The sequence below is a fragment of the Anoplopoma fimbria genome, chromosome 23 (assembly GCF_027596085.1).
Source record: "Anoplopoma fimbria isolate UVic2021 breed Golden Eagle Sablefish chromosome 23, Afim_UVic_2022, whole genome shotgun sequence".
Lineage (NCBI taxonomy): Eukaryota > Metazoa > Chordata > Actinopteri > Perciformes > Anoplopomatidae > Anoplopoma > Anoplopoma fimbria.
The window spans coordinates 7,173,049-7,198,399 of NC_072471.1; the positions used below are offsets into that span (position 1 = coordinate 7,173,049).

At 40.6% G+C, this 25,351-nt stretch overlaps 2 protein-coding genes across 2 annotated transcripts; one reads left to right on the top strand and one right to left on the bottom strand.

Moving 5' to 3' along the window:
• Nucleotides 1–1,571: 1,571 nt before the first annotated feature.
• gnptab (N-acetylglucosamine-1-phosphate transferase subunits alpha and beta) lies at nt 1,572–17,650 on the bottom strand. The gene is made up of 21 exons (XM_054624411.1): nt 17,373–17,650; nt 16,863–16,948; nt 16,327–16,446; nt 15,885–15,935; nt 14,843–15,045; nt 14,345–14,409; nt 13,999–14,133; nt 9,408–9,569; nt 9,138–9,317; nt 8,624–8,794; nt 8,346–8,469; nt 8,040–8,255; nt 6,892–7,928; nt 6,609–6,808; nt 6,310–6,529; nt 6,089–6,202; nt 5,913–5,998; nt 5,709–5,807; nt 5,408–5,575; nt 4,779–4,869; nt 1,572–3,256 (listed from the first exon to the last, which is right to left on the bottom strand). The coding sequence occupies exons 1-21, from the start codon at nt 17,532–17,534 to the stop codon at nt 3,185–3,187; spliced, it is 3,762 nt and encodes a 1,253-aa protein (XP_054480386.1). The 5' UTR covers nt 17,535–17,650; the 3' UTR covers nt 1,572–3,184.
• A 3,698-nt stretch (nt 17,651–21,348) lies between these two features.
• On the top strand, nt 21,349–25,315 carry dram1 (DNA-damage regulated autophagy modulator 1). Its single transcript, XM_054624822.1, has 7 exons — nt 21,349–21,719; nt 22,093–22,160; nt 22,393–22,535; nt 22,621–22,798; nt 23,229–23,287; nt 23,433–23,525; nt 23,631–25,315. The coding sequence occupies exons 1-7, from the start codon at nt 21,589–21,591 to the stop codon at nt 23,667–23,669; spliced, it is 711 nt and encodes a 236-aa protein (XP_054480797.1). The 5' UTR covers nt 21,349–21,588; the 3' UTR covers nt 23,670–25,315.
• The last annotated feature ends 36 nt before the right edge of the window (nt 25,316–25,351 follow it).

The window sequence follows — 25,351 nt, forward strand, 5'->3', positions numbered from 1 at the left end:
AAACAATAAACTGGACTGGACTAATCATGCAAATGCACTATACAAAAAGGGTCAGAGCAGACTGTATCTGCTGAGGAGACTGAGGTCATTTGGAGTGCAGGGAGCACTCCTGAGGACCTTTTTTTCGACTCTGTGGTGGCATCAGCCATTTTTTATGCAGTGGTCTGCTGGAGCAGCAGCATCTCAGCAGCTGACAAGAAGAGACTCAACAAGCTTGTCAGGAAGGCCAGCAGTGTGCTGGGGTGTCCACTGGATACGGTGGAGGTGGTGGGAGACAGGAGGATGATGACCAAGCTGTCATCCCTGATGAACAACACCTCCCACCCCATGCAGGACACTCTGGCAGCTCTGTGCAGCTCCTTCAGCCACCGGTTGCTTCACCCCCGGTGAACCGCAGGTCCTTCCTTCCTGCTGCTGTCAGGTTGCGCAACCAACTCTCCTCCAAGCAGACCACATGACACTAATACAATGACACTAATACACTGTGCAATACAATACACTGTGCAATATAGCTATAATAGTTTTTTCTGTCTGTAAATATAATATTTCAGTTATTGTTGATTTTCTACTGTTTTTTATTGCTTATTTATAATACTTGTTTTTTTTTATTTCATTTTTATCTTGTCTTTCTTTTACTATGTCTCTTGTGTGCACTTTACCCTAAGCCTGCAAATTTCCCCACTGCGGGACTAATAAAGGATTATCTTATCTTATCTTTAATAATTGGTTAAGTATTTATACTGAAGAAATATCTGCTTATAATTACATAATATTTTTATAATTCATTACAATAGTAGTATTAATGTAATAATAATAATAATAATAATGTGAGCTTCTTTTATTTGGAATGAGAAATGTTATGAGGGGTCTGACCAAACTTATCTCTGCTTTCTTTGATTGTTTTAAGTGTCTCGACCTCATGGAAGTCTCGCTCAAGGAGAAGTATCGTTCTGAAATCTCGCGATGCGACGTGTTGCCGGTGAAAACGGTGAAACGCGAGTGCCACCTGGGCAGTGATTGAAGTGTTGGTCTAACATTACAGAAAGCTTAGCTTAGTGTTATCTAAAAGCTTGTTCAATGTCATGGCAGAATATTTACATGATTTTGACAATGAGAATGAGCTCTCTGAATTCTATGGCCGCCCGTATTTATTTGAGCCAGAGTGAATTGATGAATATGAATAAATTAATGAATGAATGGATCAAGCTACTTTCATTACAAAAGAGATGACAATAGTAGGCTGGCTGGGTATTTCAGTTATATAATATTTACCAACCTTAGCTTTAAGTTTAAGTACAGACATATCAGCCAAATTTTCTTAAAGTATTAAAATGAATGGCTAATAATTTATTTTTTAATGAATTTCATCAGTCTTGTTTTTGTAAAATATTGAATAATTTTACCTGTTTGGGTATCAAATAAAATAATAAAATAAAACCGTGCAAAAAGTTTATTTAGAAAACAAATGTCTCTTTGGTGGACGCTTGAAACGTAACAAGGGGTCCCAGCTAGACACTCATTTATATTTTTAACTTTAATCGGAAAAAAGTAAGGTAAAAAATACAATATTTCACACATGACAAAAACACCAAGATGACTGAACCAAGACACATTTTATTTTAGTCAGAGGAGCCATGGAACTGATGCAATCTGAGGGATGCTTATTCTCCAGCTATCTAACTCATCGCCTCGCCTGCTAACATCTTACGGTACATTATCAAGACTTTTATGGCTGAGGTAAAATGCTGACAGCATGTACAAGCCACTTCCTCTATTTGTCATTATATTAAAGAACTTTGTAAAACTGACATTCAGAGGAAATAGTTGGAGCAGTTCAAATCAGATGCATCAGTCATCAGGCTCACTGTCACAATACTACAATCAAAATAAGTTACAGATCATGCTGAGGGAGTCTGAATTTCAGACAGTAGCGAGCCTGTTGAGTCCCACAGGGACACACATACAGGAAGGTTGTTCACAACTAGCTCCAACGATCAATTACATTTGTACCAAGTTAAGAATCACATTATCCTATATCCCATTCATTCTCATTTTAAATCACTAAATGAGGGTGACGGGGCCAACATTTAGAAAAAGACATATTAATAAAATAAAAAAAACAACAGGAGATAACAAAAATGTTCAAACAAGCAGGAATGAACAATGAAGGCACTTCAAGTTTCCATGTTTTTAAAGACAACAGCCAACACTTACATTTATTATTTTATTCATCCTATATGTACTTTTACCTTCATTTCCTTAAAATGTATCCATAGCGATAAAAGCCAAACACAACCAGGGCGGCAGGTGTAGATTATTTTTATCTACTGACCTTTTTTTATTTATTTATCGTTTTGTCTACAAATAAAAATAATAATAATAATTACAAAGGCTGACGAGATAGCCGACAATTCCCCGGTTTGTTTCGTACCGTTTTCTGCATGTCATTTCCCAGGTTTCCTGTCTCTCTCTCTACTGTCGCTGTCAAAAAGCCTACCCCAATTTCCCAGCACCCAAAGGTGACATCTACAGTCCAAAACCCAAAGATAATCAACAAAACGGTGATATAAAAACAGAGAAAATACTGAGATTAAAGAAGCTGGTAACAGCAAATGTTTGGCATTTTTCCTTGAAAAGTGACAAATGATTATCAAAATAGTTGCAGATCGATTAATCTGCCAATCGTTGGAGCTTTAAACACAACAGTTTGTGGATTTGATGGTAAAACTTGCTTACTGCACACACATACAATTAGTCTAGATCCAGTTGCTGTCAAACGTTTGACCCTTTAACAGCACATCAATCAAAAACATGGTGAGAGCAGGACACGAGGAGGGTGGTGCAGTGTGGAGGGAGTGTTTGTTTGTGTACTTGCAAATGTGTGTCGTACAAAAGCCTCAGACTCCCCCAGTGGAGGAAAAGGAAGTCTCACAGGCTTAGTCTTTCTGGCTGCCAATCCTTTCACCGGCCAGCCCCATCCATCATCTTATGAAAAATGCTTCATCACCATCTCACATGAGTCTATCTGCTGTACGTGCTGATGCAACACAAGCACAGATGACTTCAGATCCCTGTTTCCACCCAGTCCCCCGGGCTGAACCCTCTCTCCAAGCAGGAGAGAGAGGGTGGATGTCGTTAGAAGTGCAGAAAGAAGAAGAGAGGGAAAGTCTTCCCTTTATTTTTTTCACACCCGCTCAGGGTTGCTGTCCATGTTTACTCTGCGTCTGGGAAACAGCTTTCGCTTTAGCAGAATCAGCTGCAAGGAGAGGAAAGAAAATGGCATGATTAGAAACAGTATGCAACCAAGGGAAGACAAAAAAAGCTTTGTGGTGTCTGTCAGCAAGAGGATGACTTTGATACAGAAGGGTGGGGATGTTTACACTTGAAGCTGTAACCAAGTACGCCACTTAGCTCATTTGCTTTCTGTAAGAGAGTTTATGTTAGATGAGAGGATCAATACAAGTCTTACTATGTTTGTTTAATATGAATCTACAGCCAGTTTACGGTTAGCTTAAGTATAATATAAAGAATTACTACCACTAGCACTTCTAAAGCTTACTAATTGAAATGTTCTAACTCATTGACAAACAACAATTGTTTTGAATTTTTTTCATATTAAGTTACAAACAAGACTTTTTCCTTGATGGCAAAAAGTAACTTGTGCAAGAGCCAATAAATGGTCTGGTAACAGAATGCTGTGTAACACCACCACATAACCAAACATAACCAATCGTGTTTACACTGTGAAGTTTGTACAAATAAACAAATAAGATATTGTGTGTTGCAGTTGGTGGATTTAGTTCCCTTCAGACAAAGCCAGGCTAGCAGTTTCCCCCTGTTTCCAGTCTTTATGCTAAGCTAACCATAGCAACTTCTTTAACGGACAGATACAAGTGGTATCGACGTGGTATCGACTTAGTTACTCAAAAGAACTTTCACACCAAATTCCCCTTAGACCTTATGTAACCCAAGAAAGCAAAAGATAATCTTAGAATAGGGCAGCAGAGTAAGATCACCTCCTCTTGATGATAGGCACGTCTGACCTCTCTATTCTAAACTGTACAAAGCTCATAAAATGTCTAGGTCTTATTGACTCGGACAGAAGGACAGCCAGGCTCATCTGGTGCCAAAAAGACATCAAAAGTCTGTTTGTGTGTGGTGACGGAGACACCGGACACATTCCTATCTGGGAACACTGGTCCCATGAGTTGCTGTGGGGAAAATTCTCCAAAGGTCAACGCAACTATTAACCTTTCGTAAGTGTTCGCGGAGGAGAAACTGGAAACCTTTGGATTAGGGAAGCGCCTCTAAAACAGCTCAATGTCAAACTGTGGTCAAGTTGTATTTGTCAAACATTTCCTGGCATTTCTTTTAAAGTACCTTATTGGAGGAATTTGACAGGAAAGACTATCGTGATTTATTTTGTGATTTTATTATGTGTTCTTTGGATCTTCTTTCCGATATTAATCCGGCTTATCTGGCAACAAGGATGTCTGAGGCAAATACGAGTACTGTCTGATCCAAGTCAACAAAGACTTGCGTTTTTCGGAGGACTGCTGGGCGTCTTTCATTTCTGTTAAGTCAGGTTCTGGCTTGGCGGCTCATACTAGCGCAACACATGAGACGGATGCACCTCTGATTGGAACTTCGGTAGCGAAGGTTTGAATCATAGCTCAAGTGTGAATCATGGAAACGGAGAGCTGTGTGAGCGAATGTCCGGGTGTCTTTAACTGAATGCGTAAATAAAACTGTGTGTGGTCGGAGCTGGACAAACCGACCTGTTCAGCAAAGAAGGACATGATGGTGAAGATGACGAGCGTCACGAGGACACAGTGCGTCCAGAACTTCAGCTTGTCCCGATAAACTCGCCTGCGAGAAAAAACACAAATTGGTTAGTTTTAAGTAAAACGACGGCGTCCGACAGCAGCAGGTGCAAATAAAGAAACAACATTTGGCACGTCTCCCAGGAGGGGAGGCTAGTTGTGCTGTGATGTAACAAGAAGGAAACATACAATATGCAGAGGGCAACAGGGCGACAAGGTGACATCACCCAACGCCATCTGGCCGTTACTTTACTAACTCAAAGACAGAAGACGGTGGCGGGGAGCCAGGGGACTAGACGGGAGGCTCAGCTGTGTAATGATCTTGCAAGTATCTTACAGCTAGCGACTGATCTGAGGCGGCTTGGTCTAATTTTAAAGCCTCTATGCGAGTCTGGCATTCTCCCGCTGAAGCTCCCTGAGTTCAGGAGCAAGAACCCTGACAAAAACCTGGCAACCTGGCAACGCTCTGTCCCATATGCTGACAGCCACACATTCTTATCTTTTGGAAAAAAAGTAGAGCTCGATAAACTACCACCCAACGTGCAACAAGGACTCAAAAATGATCTCTAAACTTCACATCCTACCACTCCTGGAGCTCTTCCATATGCAGGAATCTGTTGCGGTACTCTCTTGGCAGTTCAAACTGGGATGGCAGTGGAAACATAGACTCGTAGAAGTCTCTCAGCACAGCTTTCACCGTGGCGGCGTCCTTATGGGTGTGGTCGATGTTATCATTCAGGCAGATGAACTTCCTGTTAAGGATTAATTAAAATGGAGACATTAGTACAGTTTAGAGGTAAACTTTGGTTGCATCAAGGACGGAATATGATGACAAAGGCAAAACAATTCCTCATAAAAGGAGAAGTAATCTGGGGTCTTTCCCACCTGGGATTCTTCCTAATGTCATCCAACTGGCCAACCACGTGGGAAACATTTGTCCGCACCATCTTGAACGCTATCTCCTCCTCCCCCATGATCTCAAACCTGTCCAACAGAGCACATGTTAGCAGCAGCAAAAGTAAAGCTAAGCAGAGAAATATTATGAATTTAAATACATTTTCAGACTGAACGACGGCTTAAAGATCTCACTTGTACTTGTTCTGGTCTCTGAAGGCTTTCTGGATGCGCTCCGTGATGGGCTTGCAGTGGAGGACGAGGCCTTTTGTTACAGGAGGCTGTGGATTTAAAAGCATTTGCAATGGATTTAAGTGATTGAATTAGAGGTTTTCTCTTATTCCGAGCCATTTACTTCAAGTGTGGCTCACCATGCTGGGGTCGTAGTAGGCCTCCTGTGTTGGGTTCACCAGATGGAGCTGTGTCAGGTTAGTCGGGAGAGTCTTAGAGCAGTTTATCAACATCTGCTCCAGGCCTGTCAAGTCCTAGAAAGTGCAACAGAGAAATATTACACACTTCAAAACCGCAAGAAATCTTGTAATCTATCATGTGACGAGTCTCCGGTAGAAGATCTATCAAAGCCAGGACGGACCTGGAGGCTGAGTGGCAGCTCGTGGATCCTTGTGGCCAGAGTTCGAATCTCTCGGTCGGACAGGACGCCCGAGTGGTCCGTGTCGATCTCGTCGAACACCTCGGATACGTTGAGCTGCTGCTGAGCACTCATCAGGAAGTAGAAGTACGAGAAGGCGAACTGCATGTCCTCCGAGTGACGAACGCGGTGGGCCGATGTCTTGTCAAACTCCTCTGGGAATCTGAAGAAAAGAGCGCAGAGCAGTTTGAGATGTCGCCTCTTTAGGAAATACCGTACCAACGGATCCGTAACGCACTCACATGTCCTGCAGCTCCTGCATGATGAGGCGGTCGATCATGTGAGGCATGTGGGCGGGGACTTTGCGGGACGTGAATCCAAACTGGCCGTTGAGCAGCTTGTTGACGTAGCGCAGCGAGTCGGCAAAAGTGTCCTGCAGCCTTCGACCCGTGGCGGCACCGTCGGCGTCGTACGACAATTCTCTCTGCAGGCGCTCCTCTTCCTGTAGAATCAAAACAAAGAGTTTATTTATCAAAGAAATCTAAATGCTTGAGTGGAAAAGTGAAAGTTTTAGGCTTAACTTACCTCAAGTAACTTCTGGAAGTATTTCCTCCTCTCCCACGGCAGGAAGCCTCTGTCTGAGGAGATGAAGTGTTGAAGTCTCCTCCCGAAAGGAGCTCCTCCGACAGCGTCCTCTGGCTCTGCCTGACTCTCCACGCTCTTGGTTTTGGAGATACTGTCTAGCAGTTTGGAAGTCATGGGCCTCTCTATCGCAGCTTTTAGATTATAATGTGGGGGATTTAGGTTCTCATGCTTATCATCAGTTTGGACGGGAATAAAATGAGTGACAGCCACGTCTTTCCTGGACATTTCCTCTTTTGAGTCCTGAATTATCTGAATGATATGTCTCGCTTTCTCTTCCACGGGTGGTTTTCCTTCCAACTGCTCTCCCTCCAAGTCTTTATAAGGCTTTCCCTGGACCTTTTCTGCACCCTTCTGTTGCTCTTGAGCCAGTGTATTGTAATTTTTTAGAAGTTCAGCCTTTGTCATGTTATAACCCTTCATAGTAATGTCCCCGATCAGAAGCTTCTCCTCCAGCTTTTGCAGCTCACTTTGCACAGCAGCTGGTAGAAGGGACACATTCAGCGAAGGCACTTCTATGACATTCAGAAGTTCCCCTGGCAACATCTTCTGGATCTTAGGGCCCCGTTTGTCCTCAGGAATATCGGAGAACGGGACCGGTGGCTCTGCAGTCGGGGTCGGCTTTGGGTCTTTGTCGTCCTCGTCTTTGCTCGCAGCCTGGGACACGTTGGCCTGAGGCACCTCGCGGGTGTCGACCCCTACACTAAAGGTCATTATGAACTCTGTGTCGTCTTCTCTCTGGAAAGTGAGATTGTACTGGATCTGGGTACCGTTGTGGCCCGGGTGGAGCAGCAGGTGAATGGTCTTCCATTTGTTGGCGACGGAGGTGTGGCGGAGCGCCGGGTTGTCACTGACGTGTGCGTGGGAGACTCTGCGGGCCAGTCTGTCGAAGCTAAAATATGGCTTAGTTTCACCTACCGGGAGGGTGTACAGGCTCCGATTCCTCATAAGGGTCACATGATGCAGCTCGCCAAAGTGCTCTACAACAGAAACGTATACATGTTAAGGCTATTAATCCCACAAATCCTTTGACAAGACCAACACCAATAATGTGTCTCTCCTTTTATTATATTACTTTTCGTTTAACTCACCTTGGCCACAGTCTCCCACATCAAAACCACAGGAGAGAACATTGCAGGCTTGGTCACAGAACTTGTCCGCCAGCCAGGAGTTGGCACAGCCTTGATTACAGTACGACGTTCCCCCAAGACCTCCTAAACCGCCCGCGAACTGCCACAACTGTCCGCCAGCTCCACCGGCCCCGCCACCGCCGACCCCAGCAACGAACCGACTGTTTCCCGCTGCACCTGTCAAGAGAAAACAAACAAACATATTAGACACAAATTAAACAAATTAGCATATTTGCACAGGAGAAGTGATAGAGTTAATCTCTTTACCGAGGCAGTCTCCTCCATCCCAGTCACAGGCGGAGTTGTTGCAGGCTTTGTCACAGTAGCCATCTTTGATCCAAGATCCTGGGCAGCCCTCAGCACAGTTGGGGACGGGCCAGGTGAGATACACCTGCAGGCAAGTGAGGAAAGAAAAGAATGTACTTTTAATCTCAATTTAAAGTTACTTGCATGAAGCAGCCGGTACATTGTATTAAACCAGAAAACTGCGCCACAAATTTCAAAGTCAAACTCCCGGTGAGCACTTTGTTATGAAGCATTCACACCTTCTGTCCTTTGGAGTGGCTGTAGAAGTCGTCCGGCCAGACGTCTTTGCCAAACATCACGTCATCGTTGAGGTAAATGAACTTCTGAGAGAGCCCTGGGATACGGTGGATGTGGGTCTCTATGGAAGGGGAGCTGAAAGTGGGAAGGTGGCTGTTGTTCAGGAAGATATCCTGAAAGTCAAAGAAAATATATATATTTATGTTATATAATTCACATTTTATTTGTAACCTATACAAAGCACAGTTTTCACGAGTGTCTCAAAAAGAAATTTCAGGAAATGAGTTTGTCTGTTTGATTGTATAAGCATAGTTAAAGCTTGTTAATATAAACAGAACAAGCACAGTTTAACTGCTGTTTTGGGGTCAGGTTCACCCCAATATGTTATTTAGCTGTTTGGTACTTTTCTACTTGCTTTTAAAGACATGACATTGGGTTAAGAGTCAGTAAAAATAAGCTAACCACACATCCCAGTTTAAGACTGCAGTGTGGGAGAGGCTGAGGTTTAACTTTTACCTGATGTGTGACAACTGTAACTCTGGGGTTATCCAAGTTGAGCCAGGAGGGAATCTGCCCGTTAGTGACGATGAAGATGTGTCGCACCCAGGGGGCATGTTGCTCCACAGAGCGCAGCGAATAGCGGAGCTCCTCGTTGTCCTCAAACCGGCTGGCTGAAACATCTTCATCCTGTTTGGACTGGAGGGGAAAACCATAAATATTTAGCATGTATTCTAAGTGACATTATAGCTCCCAATGGACATGTTTAAGGGGGAGGATCAGTCGCACCTGTGAGATGGCGGTGAGGTCCCAGAACAAGTAGCCAGGGCTGATGGTTAACTCTTTTCCGTCCAGGGTCAGATTCTTCTTGGCCTGCTGGGTCAGATCGGTGAAGTCCTGCGGGGTATTCAGGTGGAGCAGGGCGATGCTGGCCTCAGAGTACAACTCAAACTGAGGAAAAAAATAAACAGTAAGGGTTAACTGCCTGAAGGAGTACTCAAGTGATTTGGGATTACATTCTCATGAAGCGTTGTGGACATATTAGAGAAGGACTTAATAAAAAAGTATACTACTTTTGACTTTGAGTATAAACCAGACTGCTTGTAGCTGGATACTGTTTTCAAACTCAAAAGCAAAAGTTCTCAGAGTAGGCAAAGTTCCCTGTAAGATCACATGGGGTGCCCCTTGTAAATCAAAAATCACCACATACAGTGGGAACATCCTAAATAGCAATTTCTCTCTTTTTAAATGCTCAGCAACCTTGTTCACCCTCAGTTCACCCAGGCTTGGGAAAGAGACCTTCATCAGTGTATCATGGGGACAGGAAGAATTCTGGAAGTCTAGCAATAAAAAAGGACAAGACTGACGGGGTTGACCTCTGACCCTGTAGCCACGGAGATCAAATCCAAAGCAGCTATGACGCTTGTGTGGCGGCATCTGCTGGCTGCTGCAGACAGAGCAATGTGTGTGTGTGTGTGTGTGTGTGTGTGTGTGTGTGTGTGTGTGTGTGTGTGTGTGTGTGTGTGTGTGTGTGTGTGTGTGTGTGTGTGCGTAGGAGATACCCCTGGCCTTGCCCATTTCAGACAATCTGTCTCACCTCTCTTAAACTCTAAGCTTCCCTGGAAAAAAGACTCCCCCCCGTCTCACTCCATCATCGCACACTGAACCCAAACATCTCACATTGAACCTGACTCCTTTGTTTTGTTTTTCCTCTGCTCCTGTTTTTAGGTGAGGAGGATTAGCTGTGGGGAGCAGCCGGGAGACAGCAAGCCCCAGATCGCGTTGCCGTCTTTATTATAGCTCTCCTTTATAGCCCTGAAAATGCTCCAACACACGCACACAAAGCGTCCGCACCTACATGCAAGCATGTGTTAAACTATTATATACAGACACATGGCACATAATTATTAACCAAGTCGCAATCAAACTACAACTGAAATGATTTTTGATTTTGTTAACCCTCTGCTCTGGGACATTGTGATGGGCAGTTTTCACTATTGTCCCGCATTTTATTGTCTAAATCAAGGGTCTCAAACTGCAAGATCTGGCCTGTGAGACAATTTCATAACATGTTTATATATATTTTTACATCTGGCCCACAAAGTAATTTCCTATTCTTCCAATTTCCTTTCATTTGAATTCATCAGTTGTTCCTCACCACAGTATTTATATGTCCCATGTTTTAGTCTGATCGCTGTATGTCACTGCGGAGGCAACACAAAATGTAATTAGTCAAGAAAAAAAAAAAATAGTTGACTCTGTGAGTAATCTGATTAACCTTGTGTTGAGTGATCTGTTTGAGCATGTGGATTGAGATGTTGTAGTGGCGTGCAGCACAACTGAGCTGAAGCTGCGTCATCCTGCATCGCCTGTCCTTTTGCAACGCACGGAAGGAGAGAAAAATATTTATTTGCGGAACAAGACATCACTTTTGGCTCTGGGATCTTTTGATTGGCATTCTTCACTCATTCTTTACACTTACTGACATACAATAGGCTAAAAATAATCAGCGGGTTAATTGAAAATGAAAGGAGCAGCCGAATTTAAAAATCAATATACTAAATGCAAAGAGGTTTCACAGCTCATTTCCGGCCAAATAAGGAAACGCCCTTCATATTTGCTTATATGCCCTCAAGCACGCACTAAATTTTACAGTATGTTTGCCCTCTTACTGTGATAAATGCCCATTTTTATAATCTGAAAAAAATGCACAGCCCACCTACACTTAACACTTAAGCATTTTAATAATGAATAATAATATTAAATATGTTTAATTGTTTACCTTTGCATCTTTATCCTTCTTTTTCCTCATTCTTCTATTAACTTGTATTCCAATTATTATATTACATTCTATACTGTGGCACTGCACATGCACATACTACGTGAGAAACAAAAACCCTTTGAATCTTGTTTCGTAGTGGAGATGAGACACCGTGTGGACAACCGCGAACACATAAAAATATACGCTAATACAAACACATCAGCAGTCTTGTACACTAACACTGGGGGCAGATGATCCGGGTTGTGGGGCAGCTTTCATCACCATAGCGCACGGTCTAACACCAGCTATAAATACTGTCCATCTCACAGCGCTAGACCCTCTCACTCCACACCATGCACATCATCCCTGTTTCACAGAATCGGCCTGGCAACACCAGGAAACACCTTGAAACACAAAGTGTGTATTGTGTGGCGGCCCCCGTGGACCTTGAATCCCTCCAGCCTTAATCGCCAAACACACCCACACACACACACTTTCCATTCTGGACTCTTTGTGGCTTCACATATCCCGGTATCATCTTTACTCCCACACCAAACCCAAACTTGTAATCCCGCAGCACCCAGCTTGTTCAACTCATAAAAGATTAAAACTTGAACTCCAAACAGGTAAAACCAGAACAAACTCAAACGTCTGTGAGATGACGGGGCGTGTCCAAGAGTGCAGGGACGGTCTTGTAAAATCCTCGTGACCTTTCAGTGTGCTGGCTGGCGCCGCGCCACTCCAAACAGTTGTTCTAATGTTAACCCCCCCCCCGCAATCGCTAGCTAAGGTTACAGCCCGAATGCCGCCGGCTATTATCACATGACCTACCAGGTTACACTGCAAACCACGAACTTGGAGACAAATGCAGGGAATGATGGGACAACTGGGTTTGGTGATGATATGTGGGTTAAACACTGTTAACCTCTATGTCATCACATACAAAGACTCCACTGAAGCTTCTTCTTCACCTGTTTGTACTCATGAACAGTTGTAAATATGCGACTATGATATAAAGTGTTATTATGTAAAGTACATTATGGTTATAATCAGGGTAGCTTCAAATTTGAGTTGCAGATTTTTTTTTATGCTATCTGAAATTGAGATGAAGACCCATTTGAAAAAAGAAACAACCAAGTGTAACTCATTATTTATTGGTTGATTGTGATCTTTTTTCCCACCTTTTGTTATAGTATACCTACTGGGTTGGTTCCTGGTGTATAACTTAAAAGGATGAGGAAAAAAAAGAAGGTATTTTTTTGTTTTCCACATGCCTGACATTTCAAGAAATTGCTAAAAAAGCATACAATTACCACAGTGGTTAAAGAATCATCAAGCCACCTTTCTGAGCTGTATCTGTTTTAACATACAAAGAATTATACTTTTGAAAGAAAGACATGAATAAACTGCACGTTTTAATTATTTTTTTAAATAATTGTATTCTGCTTTATTTTGACGCATTTTGCTTCTGTTAATATTTCTTATATACATTTTATTTATTTCACACTGAATATTTGTCTTAAAAAAACAACTGCATTGATTTGAATCACTACACAATTTGAATTTTAGCTTAAAAATAACACATTGATTCTGTCGAGCCACAAATTGATTGATTTACTAATTGTTTTACGTATAAAATACAGTTGTTGGAGGTTTTTAAGACTTTGACTTAAGGACTAATCACCCTTCATGCTCCTTAAGAGCTTACTGATACCGTAAAGCTGCTGTAGAACACCTTTGTTTTGCTTTTAGTATACAAAGGCAGTTACGAAAGATGTTACCTAATCCGTCACCTATTAAATCTAATCAACCATGTGAGTATATTATTGGAAGACGGGACAAACGGTTGACTCATGTCCGTCCTGACCGTCTACTGGTGTGACAGGGCCACTCAGCTGCACTGTTTTGTTTTCTTTGATTATTTTTGGAATAATCCATGCTTGTTAGTGGCATTCCTCCCTCTCAAAATATGAAGCAGACTTCTGATTAGAGAAAATTATTAGTTACACAAGCCGCCGAGCTAAACAAAGGCCCTTTATCCACTTCACAACGTTACTGTTCAAAATAGAAAAAGGCCATATTTAGCAGGACAGTGCAACCTCCGCTCCAAGGAGGTTCTGACATTTGTGTTTAGCCCTTTCTCGGATTACGATGCTGCTGGGATGTATAAAAAGATCTTAATTTGTGCAGAAGTGTACAGTAAATGTCTGCAGTACGCAACATCCATTCAGCTCTGTGATAGGACGCTGTAAGAGTGACATCTGGTGGCAAAGCTCAGTTATGTTAAAGTAACTTTTGACCACAACACTGAAACCACTTCCAAAAGATCTTTGAGAAATAAAGCTCTTATTCAATAAATCAAGAAAGGAATTACATTAATAAAATAAACCTAAATATAAACTAATAATTAAGTAATAAGTAGAGACGTCCCGAGTCAGTATTTTGGACCAAGTAGCTCTTAGAAATTAGGCAGAACTTAGACAGCTTCTTTTAATGTGTCAGATATTTAAGCAATATTGAATTTAATATAAGGAGGAGACTTAGATCAGACATCCCTAGTAATTATTAATAATCTATTAAGTTATATTAATCATAATTAGCTATACAAAAACGTCTTACCTGTTTGATCTTATTGGTTATGACAGACGGCAGTTTGACTCTCAGCTGCTCCGTTTCCTTATAGGTTGCCGGGAAGCCGCTCAGGTAGGCCAGAGACTGCATGCGGATCAAACCCGGAGCCTCTTTATCTGTCGTCTGCAGAACACACGGCAAAGAGGTTCATTTCAATATACCACAACAACACCCTGTGATCTTTAATAACACTGGTCAGTCATTCTGTAATCGTAAATATGATAAAGAGCTGTGTAATGTACAAAGAAGACAGGAGGATATGCTGAGGATATATGTTCATAGTTTCATAAATTCAACATGCACTTAACAGTTGATGTAACTGTTATAAACTCACCAGGTAACATCTTGACACAGAGAACTTCTGGTCTTCTTTGGACACATCTGTAAGGGCTTTATCAGCTGTAAAAAAAACAATGTATTAATTGTGAGCCAAACTAAATCTTCAGGTGTAAAGATATAGTTTAATATTTGACACACGTACACACATACATATGCATAAAGCGACATTAGAGTAAAGTCTTAAGAGCCAAATTAGCAATAGAATACTCTCAGTTTCATTGTATTGATTATTCATGCTGCTTCTGTTACTGGTAATACAGGTTTCTTGTCCCACCTTTGCAGCATCCTCATGTTCTAGTTACTCATTTATTACACAGCAAATATCATATTTTGCAGTGTAAATAAAGGTTCATATCTCAGTGATAATAATCCCGCTTGGTTCAGTTATAACATCCCACTATGAATCATGTAGGGAGCGTCCTTTCCTGCCAAATGTTTGCCCTTATTTGTTGTCGGAAATGGGTGTTTCTGAATTCTATTTGTGTGTTTTTACCCTCAGCCTGCGAATGGAAGACAACCACAGAGACGGTGGTGGCCGTGTGGAAGGCTTTGTTCATCAGCAGCAGCTCTTGGGCAGCGGAGAAGGAGGAAGAAAGCGACGGCAGCTCTTTGAGTGTGATGTTGGCTGGCAGAGCCGGGTCCAGGGCCAACATGGGCGCTATGATGCAGTGGGACAGCAGACATTCTGGCTTAACACTGAAAACAAGACCAAAAAAAAAAAAGATTTACTCAATGCATCTTTATCTTGTGCACTCACTCCAGATGACCACCTACTCGCACTTTATGGTTTTGCACTTAAACTCAAACATGTATGTGAAATGAGTCAAATTCACAGGTTCAGCAAACGGCTTCCTTTGTTGAAACGTTGCATCGAAACCCTCTTTGTGTCTGCGGTTAAAACTCACAGATGGGCTTTTAATCTTGATAGAAAGAGAGGTGGGAGAAGATGAGAAAGACAGAGACGCTTTGTCAACCTAACATGTTGGTGTTGAACAAATTAAATCCCCTATCTTGAACTTCAATCTTCATTGTGGTTCAATTTAAGTTTCACATCGCCGCCCAAAGATGATCATCTCTGAGTCGGTGTGAAATGTAATAGCGCTCTTCTAACTTGTCAGACAGGTCAAGCAGCTGTGTACACTTGTTTTGCAAAAGAGATGCCAAGAATAATATAAATGTTTGATTAACATCCAATAGCTTTTCCTTCACACAAAGAATGCTGCATATACAAATCACAATCAATCATGAACAATCAGTTATGAACAATGCTGGGCCTCTTATGCCTCTATCAAATAACTGATATCCCACAAGTTTATACTTCAGTTATAAGTTCTGCCTGTGGTTTAACCCACACCAACTTCCTGTTTCAACATAAAATCCTCACCCTGCAGTTTCATTGTGCCTTTAACAGCCATTTGCCAGTGGTTTGAAAGGCAAAAAAACAATGTTAACATTATTAGATTAATAAAAGTAATGTGGAGGAGATGAATTATGTTGTACAGCTTCACACCCCATTCACATATCTTCAGGCTCACCTCTCTTTTGGCACTTCAGTTGTCTCACTTGCATTTTTCCCCAGGTGTTCCCTGTGTGCAACAGAAATGGGAATTCATATTATTTTCACCATATACAACCTACAGTAGTAACAATGAACAGCACTGTATTGACACTAAAAAAAACCAGGGACTTGCTCCTCCAGAGTTAATCTAACCTTTGATCTAAGATTCCCTCCTCCTTCCTCTGGGGCAATGTCTGAACAAGCCAATCAAAGTGAAAATGATAATGCTACAGCTCAACTTGTATGCTAATTCTCACTGTATTCCTGTGGAAATTGAAGTCTATGACAATATCCTGCACAACTGCAAGACTTAATGCAAAAAAATAAAGGGTTATATATATAATTGATTGGGTCGCAACCTACATTTATTAAGTGTCACTTCAACACTACATCTGCATAGACAGCGGGGTCATAGCTACCTCAGAGCTCTCTGTTCCTCCTCCAGTTGCTCTTTGACCGTCTTCAGTTCCTTCAGAAGAGCCATGTCTGTGCCGTTCACCCATGTGTACACCACATCAATAGGCATGGGCAGACAGAGCCTGCAAAAAAAGAAACTCGCACATCACTCAAGACAATAGTGAAACTGCAAAGCCGTGACCCCGTTTCTCTCCCCAGCGTGTCTGGATTCGTTTTTCTTCATGCATGGTTACACGTCGTCCTTGTTATTTCAGATTTTTCTCTTAAGGGAAGGGTACACACAGTCCTGTGTGGCTCGAAATAAGGTTTTTGCAGAAAGTGGGCACACAATTTCACATTAACATTTGTGAATACGATTGGATTTTTACTTCTGAGTCCCAAACAAGATGTTTTGGCACTTATACTGTAAAAAAAATAGTCAGCTACATACAGCATTTATGACATCTGTCTAATTAAAGGACTGACACAATAGTGAAACTCATGTATGCTTTTGGTTGTGATGAGTTCATTGGAAGAATAAATGCTGTCTTCCACTCACCTGCTTTGGAAAGATTTCCCACCCACATTGTCTCTGTAGGAGTCAAACAGCACATGATACTGGTCTCGACTCCACTCCACCACCACCTGTATGGAAAGAAGGGGGCACATGAAGTTACAAGCATTTGCTCTAGTTGCTACATCCCCTTTCTTACATACAGACAGGGCCAAACCAAACCACACTCAAAAACCACACATGGTTTCTTTGTTCACTCAGTATTTGCACAAGAACACCTTGTACAATTAGACTTTGGGGGATCTTTAGGAACTTCAGTTAAGCAAATATTAAATTGCAAAAACAAAAACAAAAAACACACAATCTGAACTTAAACATCTTCCTCAACAAGAAAGGTTGAGTTACAAAAGGGGTGGACTGTCATAGGTTTGGAGTTTTTTTTAGTGTAATCTGGTGGGACTGCACCTCAGCAGCAATAACAACAATAATAATAATAACAACAATAAAATGGTCTGCCTTTAAGTCTCTGGAGTTAAGAACATAGCAGAAGCTCACCTCTCCAAACTGGAAGGCGGAAACGATCATGAGAACGAGCCCCCCGAAGCAGATGTAGAGCCCATACCGATGGGACAAACAGGTGTAGGTCTGCCTCTGTAACAGCTTCAGCACCGAGTTGACGACTACCATGGTTCTCCTGGATGAAGCATACCGCTGCATTCATTCAGAGACAAACGCAGGTTTAACGCGCCGGACAAAAGAAAGTAAACATAAGCGACCCCGGCTTGTCAGCTGACCACCAGTCAGACTGCATGACACATGACAACCCATGCATTTCTCTCTTCTTCGGTGGTTGGTGGTTGGTGGTGACGCTGCTTCTTCTTCGCTCGCAGCTCGCTGTCGCCCCCTGGTGGGGAGGAGGAGCCGCCAAACCCCTTCAGGATTACATTATCATGAATTTAAAGTCCAATATATATATATATGTGTATATATATATATATATATATATATATATTTTTCTATTATTTTATAGTACAGTTATAAAGTTTGGACACACCTTCTCATTCAATGGTTTTTTTCTTTATTTTTAATACATTTTATAACACATATGGAATTATGTGGTAAACAAATGCTCAACAAACTATGCATACTGTATATACTATATATATATATATATATATATATATATATATATATATATATATATATATATATACAGTACCAGTCAAAAGTTTGGACACACCTTCTCATTCAATGGTTTTTCTTTATTTTTATTTTTATTTTATTTTATTTTTCTACATTGTAGATTAATATTGAAGACATCCAAACTATGAAGGAACACATATGGAATTATGTGGTAAACAAACAAATGCTCAACAAACCAGAATATGTTTTATATTTTAGATGTAGTTGAATGAGAAGGTGTGTCCAAACTTTTGACTGGTACTGTATGTCCAAACTTTTGACTGGTACTGTATGTATATAATAATCCCTATCCTTTCAGCTCTTTTGCTCTCTCTAGCTTGCTTAGTTGCTTGCTGCTATTTTAACCAATTTCATTGAAAAGAGGTTAAACCCTTTCATGCATAGAGGTCACTGCAGTGGACAGCTATTCAAATGTTGTTTTCTTGTATATGCATGGGTTCAGCCACTACAGTGAGCCTTATTGTAGTGGCTGATGGGCAACTATGCCATCAAAACCCATGCATATATACAAGAAAACAACAAAACAAAAGAATTGCCCAAACATTTAGATGAGATTGTCCGAGGAAAAGGAGCCATTACTCAAGAAATGTGTTGCTGAATTCCTCCATATGTCTTTTGTAAGTAGCTTCTACAATCAACATCTCAATTAAGGCTGCCACTAATGATTAGTTTTAATGTTGATTAATCTGTTGATTATTTTCTCAGTTAATCGAATAGTTGTTTTGTCTTTTTAAAATGCAAGAAAATAGTGAAAAATGCTCTCAAAGCCCAAGATGACATCTTTAAAAGTATTGTTTGTCCACGACTCAAAGATATTCAGTTTAGTCATAGACGAAACCAGGAACTAGTAACATTTAAGAGCAGCAAATGTGCTCTGTAATAAAAGTATTTTTTTTAAAGTAGAAAAGCAATAATACAGCTGCTCAGAACAAGCCTTTTACATCCCAAAATCAACAGAGTGAACAAGAAACTACTGAGAAAATGGGGAGGTGTCATCACATGATCCAAGTACTTTGGTCACATGATAAGTGGTGGTTGTGTAGGGGTGGGATGATAATAACGCTAACGTGGTGTTAGTTGTGGTTGTGTTGTAATCTGGATAGTTGAACTTTACGGCCTCTGCATGATTCTATTGTGAGTCGTATGACAGTTTCCCAGAACTTCTCTGAGACAAACCAAAAGTCCTTCTCTATGGTCTCCTCTCCTGAGAGCAGGCAGGCTGTAGTAGCATTCTCCTCTGAGGAGTCAGGAGTCCCACCAAGCCAGAAAAAAGGATCTTTTCAACCAACAATTCCTTAAGGTTGCTGCCAAGTCAGGCACTGGCAAGCTTCAATAGCCGCAACAACAATTAAAGCTCTGAACTAGCTCCACTTGATTCTGTGTCCTTAGGCCTTTCCCTTAAAATAAAAGCTATACAGGTTTGAGCTGATAGACTATGTTAGCAAATAGCAAATTCCTTATGAAAAACGTCCTGCATCTTCATATAATGTATTTTTCAAGGATTGTTTATTGTCATTATGCAACACAGGGATGCAAAACGAAATTCAGTTGTAGACTCTTTTTTTTTTGCCTCAGGAATGTAAACAGCAGCAACAAAAACAATTCTCCAGGTCGATAATGTGGCCAACATCTTCACATTAAAAACTCAACATCAGGACAACATTGTCCATCAACTTTGACTGTGTGTTGAGCACGAAGCATTATGATGTAAACACAGAGTCCACCTCCTATCGTCCAATCGGAGTCCTGCTCTCTGTCCTGCTCTCTGTCCTGCTGTCCGCCTGTCAAATGCAGCTTGATCCGGGATGAACGATGGAGCCAGGTCTCTGTGAAGATGTGGCCTCAACAGTCAGCGACCTCCCACTGCTTTCATCCATATTCTTTTTCTTCTTCGTCATATGTGATAAACATGAAAAACAACAACAAATAAAGACAAAAATGGAGCAAAAACATGTTTTACATTTATTGTTACAATTAATACCACACCTGTATGATGTATATTCTTGTATTAATGAATGAAATCAGCACAAATTAACTGAAAAACATCAGGTCTTGGGCATGTATTCCAGTCTATTGGTGCTGGGGGGTTGGTAGGGATCTACAGCCGTGCAAAGATCATAAGTATTTGGCTTTGAAGCTAAAAAAAATTTGGTCTATGTCAACCTGTCATATTTCCCATAAATCTTAACTTTGCTCTCACCACCTCCATGGTAGAGATTCGTGGAAACGAGGACCCGAACAAACAACCTTTATCTTGGTAATCTGCGCAACCCTCCCACAGTTTTCCAAATAAACATGATTTTTGCATGGATTATTTCAAACTTTTGTCTCTAAGTTGGAGAGAGTAGCAACCTGGAATAGGTATGTGGCTAATGGATCTATATCCATGACAACTAGGCCAACCTTGTTTCTCAGCTAAGATTACCTCGGTGTCCCCAGAGGAACCCGTCCTCGGGATCCCAGCCAGAGGCCACATATTCTCAGTCTGGGACCAACCGCCTTCACCACCAGAGAGCAGTGGTGGGAGAAATACAGTATACAGATCATATATTCATACAGTCCCTATAACAATACATTTTATAGCACTTTGGGCAAAGTAATCAGTAACTAGCTGTAAAATAAAGGTAGTGGAGTTAAAAAACTATTTAATATCGCCTTTTGAAATTTGTGAAGTACTTCAAAACTGTATTTACTTTCCACCCCTGCAAGGTACCAATCCAAGTAATTACAAAAAAAAATCAGATTCTAAGAAAAGTGAATAGAAAATCCAAACAAAACTACAATAAAGTACTATTGTAGTACTTTATTGTAGTTTTAGTAGAAAGTAACAAAGTAAAATTAGTAGAAAGTAACGACACTGACACACTTAAGGATTCAACTGAGTCTTTTAGGTGAAAATATGGTACTTTTACTCCATTGGTTTAATAGCTACTTAACTGTCATTTTACAAAGAATATGATTTTCTATATATTGGACTGTCACAGTAAAACCAACCATCATAAAGTAGCTCCACAATGTTGTTAACATGCAGCAAAATAATATTAAATAATATAAGAATATGGTGGTACCTTATATCATATTTTCTGCACAGTGAATACTTTAAGTTTTGATTTGTAAAAATTAAATTTTTACTAAATTGAAACCTAAGAATTCTTTCCCCTGTTTGGTGATTACTGGCACTGACACACCTAAGATTTTTATTTTTATTTTTAGGAGCGAAAGAAACAATAACAGAAGGATAAAGGGAGGAAGGAAGTGCTGACTGATCATATCGGGTTGTGGTTGAATTTACGTAGCTCGGCCCACAGGCAGTCTTTTTCTTTTTTTTATAGGGAAGAGGTTACTGTATACTGTAAAGTATATCAGGCCAAGCTCATTGTTGTTAACACACCACCATGTGACTGTCGGTAACTTCACCACACTTCACAGCAGCAGTCGCTGACTCAACGCTGATCCTGGACCAGCATTTAAAACGAGTATTTTATTTCTACTGTATGGGACTATTTTTTTTACTACTTTAACCGTGTCAAAGTCTTTTCTGGAAAGCTCCGCGTTCACTTTCTCTGAGATGTTTTGGTTCAAGCAAGGACTGTGCTTTCTACCAGTGTTTCTGGTCATCTGGTCCTCCAGCACTTTCATTATTTCCTACCTTATTGCGCTTTTCAGACATGATGTCGACATAATATTCCCATACATAAGGTAAGTATTATTTGTTTTCAGAAAATGGAAGGTATTCTTTGATGTTTAGGTAGTCCAATCTAAAATATAAGATTATTATTTTCAGTGATTTTCCTAAGCGCTAGAGTTTAGTTTCGTTTTCCTCTGCGTTGACTTGGCTGGTACCCAAACTCCAGCTGCACGTAGCTCCTTTGTGCAGCTTTAGCCCTCTTTCTTTTCACTTCTCTCTTTAAAACTAGACTTTTATTTTAAGAAGAGACCACCAACGTTTCCTAAATGTTACAAAAAGAAAGTCTAGTTCTAAATAACGGGAAGTTATGCTTTACTATCAACACATGTCTGTAATGTGAGGGCTCTAAACTAAAATGCAGATTTGTCTTTTGTCCCTTTTCAGTGACACAGGTGCAAACCCCCCAGAGAGCTGCATATTTGGCCTGATGACATTCATTTCTGCATGTGCAGGTATGTCCACTCCCATCAGTATGAAGATCTGCATTATCACATATGACTCTTTTGAGGCCACTTTGGGCTTTCCAGAGGGAGGAAGAAAGCTTTCCAAAGATGTTAGTTACATTTCCCCTTTTTGAGAAAATGAAAGCAAAATGTATTCGTCGGGATGCAAGTGGAAATTTTCCTTTTTGAAAAAGATTTCTTCAAAACTTTGTGGTAAATGCACGCTGTAATCTTCCCACAGGAATAGCCACCATATATGCCCGGTACAAGTATGTGGAGAAGCTGAGTGGGGACACAAGGGTGGTGAACCCTTGTCTCAATAAAACTGCTTTTGTTCTTGGGATTTTCTCCTGTCTGGGCATGTGCATCGTTGCAACGTTCCAGGTACGTCTTCACATATGGTGCACATTTTTAATCACATGTACTTAATGTTTATAATGGCGTATTTGTTCTATTTTTTGTTTTGCAGGAAACGGCAGTGACAGAAGTTCACGATGTCGGAGCTCTAATGTTCTTTGTCTCGGGCATCTTGTACATAATACTCCAGTCTGTCATATCATATCAAGCCTATCCATTTGGATCCTCCATGAGTGTGTGTCGAGTGCGTTCCGGTATCGCCACCATTGCCTTTTTGGCTTTTTTCCCCAGTATCCTTTCACATGAGCCTAATCTGTTAAAACACATGCAAAAAGTCTACATGCTTTGGTTTCCTGGTGATCTGTCTACTATGTGAAGCAGCATTACATTACAGTCATTTAGCAGACGCTTTTATCCAAAGCGACTTACAATAAGTGTATTCAACATAGGTATTCAAGAGAACTGCTAGTCACCAGAAGTGCATCTCCTTTCTTAAACAAGCATCTAAAAGCATAAACCAGAGCAAAAGTATAGTGCAGAAACAAACTAATACGAATACAAGAAGTGCTACAAACTAATACGAATGCAATAAGTGCTACGAGCATGACATGCATTTAACCAGGAACTTCACTTCATGATTGCAACATTATACTCTTGGTGTTTGACTCATTAATAGTGTAAACCGTTGTTAAACGCCATTTTCCTTAATGGATAATTCAGCTTTCATCTGTGCGTTCTTTGTGACACAAACCACGCTGCACAGACAGAAAGACGACAAGGTAGGCTGTCCTGTGTCACTATGTCATATACGTCGCTGAAACGCAACATATAGACAGATAAATAATCAACTATTTTAATGATTAAACATTTGGCTTCAACACTTACTTGTTGAATGTGTACTGATTGTCTGTGTCCCTCTTTCAGGACTATCCCTTCCATTTAGCCAGCGCTGTATGCGAGTGGATTGTTGCCTTCAGCTTCATCTGCTACTTCCTCACATACATCGACGATTTCAAGGTCAGTATCACTCCATCAAACAGAAAGTATTTTTATTTATTTTTATTTACTGCTGGAAAGGGTTCTCAATTATCTCCTTTTTTTTTTTTTTTTTTTTTCCTACAGTTGTTTACCTTACGAGTGAAAACAGAATTTCAGGAATAGCCTTGATGAGTCTGCAACTGCCAGTGAAAGTCCGTATTTTCAAGTAAAAATGTGCTTCATTTGCTTTTGTAAAGCTTTTTATGTATTTTGTACATTTCCATTTTACACTGCAATGCTTTTATAATATTTTGCATTTTGTATGACCTGACTGAAATTATTGCTGGGTTGCAGGAGGTACATTGTTATTTATACACTTTGAACTGGTCCTAGCAGAAACAAACTGATCACATCCTGTGTCTTTGTACCTTTTATACGACCTGAAATAATTTTTTATACTGTAAGTGTACTTATTGTGACCTGTGTTCAAACATTACTTTGCACTTTGCTCCTGACATGATGTTAACTTGCCAAACCAGCGTGACCCACCCTGTCCGACCTGTGACAAGTAATAAGGAGAAGTTCATCACACTGAGCACATGATAGCTCCACATGTGGTTAAATGAGCGTACCACTAAAACTGATGTTTTGGGAGTTTACACTGAAACTGTCTGTAAGTTACCAGAAACCTGCCTGAAATATTACTTCATATGTGGTCATTATTCAAATGCTGCCAGTAATTCCTCAACCAAAGTTACATTGCATTTTTTACACATTTTCCATTTGTGTTGTCTTTGGAGTGCTAGACTGTTGTGACAACAAATTAGGTAGAAAAAAAAATCAACTTTCTGTGGATGCTGTTATTCAGAGTTTTGGTTCTTACTATATGCTGCTACATGGTTCTACAGTGCAGCTATGGGGGAGATTTTGCTTGTATCTACAGCCTGGAGACAGCGGGGATTAGGCTACTTAATTAATTTGGTCAGTACGACAGCCAAATTAAATTGCTGTAATAAAATAAACCCGAAGCCTTTTAGAATTTCAGTGTGCTTTCATGCAGATCAATAACGCCTTTATTTCTCTGCCTTAGAGCAGCACACACAAGTTTTAAACCGTTCAACTAGAGTGACCTTTCCTTTTAGGAATTTAATTTGTAGGATTTCCGGTGGTCTGTTGAGGCAGAGGTTTCCAAAACTTCACACATAAAATGTAATCGTCTGAACAATACAATTATTTTGAGTATCAGTGAAAAAAGTTTCTTATATTTTAACTTTTGACAATATATTGTAACAGATGTTAATGGCGCAAGGACACTTAGAAGCTCTCTGAGACAAATTAGTGAATTTGGAATAAATAAATAAAAATTGATTTGAAACATGGGGAAGGATTAGTGTAAGGCTGCTTGAGATGTTTTTAATCACCTTCAACATATTTCTCTCACATGCTGGGAAGGCTTGTGACACCTTATATGCCGAGAAGAATGTTTGTGTCATAGTGTCGGCTGTTGGCCAATTGAAAGATCACTATCACATTTGAGTATCAACTGATGTATTTTACCGGCCAGTACTTCTGGAGCATCTCTTTCTAGATAAATGGTGATAAAGGGATGGGACTAACGTACAGTATCTATAAGAGAATATCCTATGCCGTAATGGTGGTCACATGAACACACATTATTAACTTGTCCACCACAGATACTGTATTTACAAGGGATATATTTGTTATTCAAACACTTTATTGGTACTGTTTTGCTCATGATTGAATGTACTGCACAGACTATGGTGCGTGGCTGAGCTGAAAAATAAAGATACACTTTTTTTTTTTAAAAACAAATTGTTTGACTTTATTACAGATCTTGCTTTTGT

Coding starts and splice junctions, on each gene's coding strand:
- gnptab (XM_054624411.1), bottom strand. CDS start 17,534: ATGCAGCGGTATGCTTCATCCAGGAGAACCATGGTAGTCGTCAACTCG. Junction 14,410..14,842: donor CTTCCATTCGCAGGCTGAGG/GTAAAAACACAC, acceptor TTTTTTTTACAG/CTGATAAAGCCCTTACAGAT. Junction 9,570..13,998: donor TAACCAATAAGATCAAACAG/GTAAGACGTTTT, acceptor TTTTTTCCTCAG/TTTGAGTTGTACTCTGAGGC.
- dram1 (XM_054624822.1), top strand. CDS start 21,589: ATGTTTTGGTTCAAGCAAGGACTGTGCTTTCTACCAGTGTTTCTGGTC. Junction 23,288..23,432: donor ACAGACAGAAAGACGACAAG/GTAGGCTGTCCT, acceptor TCCCTCTTTCAG/GACTATCCCTTCCATTTAGC. Junction 23,526..23,630: donor CATACATCGACGATTTCAAG/GTCAGTATCACT, acceptor TTTTTCCTACAG/TTGTTTACCTTACGAGTGAA.